Below are 2226 nucleotides of genomic sequence, written 5' to 3'. Positions count from 1 at the left end.
ACCAGCCCAGATTAAAGAAGATAAGTACAAGGAGATAAAAAGTAAAACATGAATGAATAAATGAGGAAAATAATAAGAAACAAAACATCAAGATGGCAGACTCAAGGCTGAAACCACCGGCACGGGAAAGAGCTCTAGGGTTAGAGCGACACAGACGACTAAGATGGAATGCAAAAAGAGAGACAACAGGAAGCAACCTGAGAAAAGAACACCGAGAATATGAGGAGCTCGGAGACCACAAGGTGGGGTCAGGAGACTGGAGACGAAAGGAGGGGGGGGGGGGGGGGGCTCCCCCATAAACCGGACGGGCCAAAATGGGGGAGTGACAGGGGAAGGCTAGGGGACAAACCCGGGGGGGCAGGATAGCTCGAGAAGCATCAAGGGTGATGCTGAGTCTTAAGCGAGCCCAGGAGAGGTTGCCAAGACAAGCTGATGGACCATCCATCATCTCGATTGAGGTTGATGGGATGATAGTTAATTTCAATAGCTTCCTTAAGTTTTCTTTTGAAGAAGTTATCCTCCTTGGAAAGAATTTTGGCAGCCTCCAGACAAATGTGATGCTTGGTGGCCGCAGAATGTTCAGCCAGGGCAGATTTATGGGTTCTATCATGTCTGATATCTGCACTATGCTCCCGAATTCTGGTACGAAAAGAACGGCCTGTTTCCCCTATGTAAGGGGCCCCACAAGAGCACTCGATCTTGTAGACTCCCGAGTCGAGGAAAGAGTCTTTGGTGTCCTTGAGGGGAGGAATTCGATGACGTAACTGCGAAAGGGGTTTGAAAGCAGTATGAAGACCCTTTTTTGATAAGATCTTGGCCAACTTCTGAGAGATGCCATCAACAAAAGGAAGGGTGGCAAACCGGGGAGGCTGGTTGGGCGGAGGACTGAGGGTACACCTAGAAAGAAAGAAGGACTTGGCTCGGTTGATAGCCTTAGAGATCTGCCTGTGAGAATATCCATTTAACATGAATACTTGACGAAGATGAGTGAGCTCTTCATGCAAGTTGTCATCATCACAGATTCTGAAAGCTCTGAGGGCGAGGGTCTTAAGGATGCCAACCTTCTGGCTGGGGTGATGGTGGGAGGATGCGTGCAAGTACAAGTCAGTGTGGGTGGTTTTTCGGTGAACCTTGCGACCGAATGACCCATCAGCCTTTCAGATAAGAAGGACATCTAGGAAAGGCAACTGATGGTCCGATTCGAGCTCTTTGGTGAAGGAAATGTTGGTGACCAAACTGTTGATGTGAGAGTGAAATAGTTCAAGGTTCTCAAGCCCATGCGGCCAACAAACATTAGTGTCATCAACGTATCGTTTCCACCATTTGGGTTTGAGGGGGAAGGACTGGATAGCCATCTCCTCAAAATACTCCATGGAGAGGTTGGCGATGACTGGGGAGAGGGGCGAACCATTCAACTCACAATTAAGGAAGCACCTTGTTAGGTGATTTCAATACAACCTGTTAGGACTACTTTGTTAAGAGATTTAACTGATTCACCTATTAGAATGTCTCAACAATGATCCTATGGTTAGCACTTTGATTCTTCATGACAGATCACCTATATTCTACTATGTACTTGATCCTTCTTGATCAAATGTCCCTTTGTTATTCAGTTCTTCCTTCCTTTGTTCTACTTTAACTAATTCTATAACTCAGATAATAATACCTTGGTCACTATGAATGTCCTAGTTTGCACATGCAAAACTCTCCTTGATCATTCATTCATTCCCTTTCATGCTCATAAGAAGTTTAGGGCTTTTCCTCCTTAAGAAGACCTAGGTGACTTAGGGTTAGGTATGAATCAATGGTTCTGATTCATCCATATTGCCACTTAAACTTACCCTTTACTTGATTGGGTGCATATTATACATAGGGATTCCAACTTAAGATTCATTCTTATCACAAAATATGATAATTCAATCTCTAAGTCATCTCAAGAATGGTCTACATAGTAGTTTGTGCCAATAAAAACAACTATGACAAAACTATATTACTTGGCATCTGAAGTTCCTAGTGCTTGGCACATACTGTGACTTCAATGCTATCACTCAGCATATGAATGACTTAGCATGCACTACTTATTCAGCTCTTGAAACATGTGGTATATACTATCTAGTTGACACTTGAGTGACTTGGCACATGAGTGTATCGATACTCACTATTTAATTGACATGCTCTAGTTTTACATGTTGTGCTCGACATATGTTACTTGTTTGGCATGAACTA

The 2226-nt window shown here is 43.8% G+C and overlaps 1 protein-coding gene across 1 annotated transcript; it reads right to left on the bottom strand.

The window, feature by feature from the left end:
* Positions 1–377: 377 nt before the first annotated feature.
* Positions 378–968, bottom strand: LOC149528996 (uncharacterized). Its single transcript, XM_089808097.1, has one exon. It carries the CDS (start codon positions 966–968, stop codon positions 378–380), a length of 591 nt encoding a protein of 196 aa, XP_089664223.1.
* Between the last annotated feature and the right edge of the window lie 1258 nt (positions 969–2226).

The sequence above is a fragment of the Cupressus sempervirens genome, chromosome 11 (assembly GCF_028749045.1).
Source record: "Cupressus sempervirens isolate cs-2001-9-10 chromosome 11, ASM2874904v1, whole genome shotgun sequence".
Classification (NCBI taxonomy): Eukaryota; Viridiplantae; Streptophyta; class Pinopsida; order Cupressales; family Cupressaceae; genus Cupressus; species Cupressus sempervirens.
The sequence above is the reverse complement of the archived record's forward strand: the minus strand, read 5'-3'. Positions and strand labels throughout refer to the sequence as shown.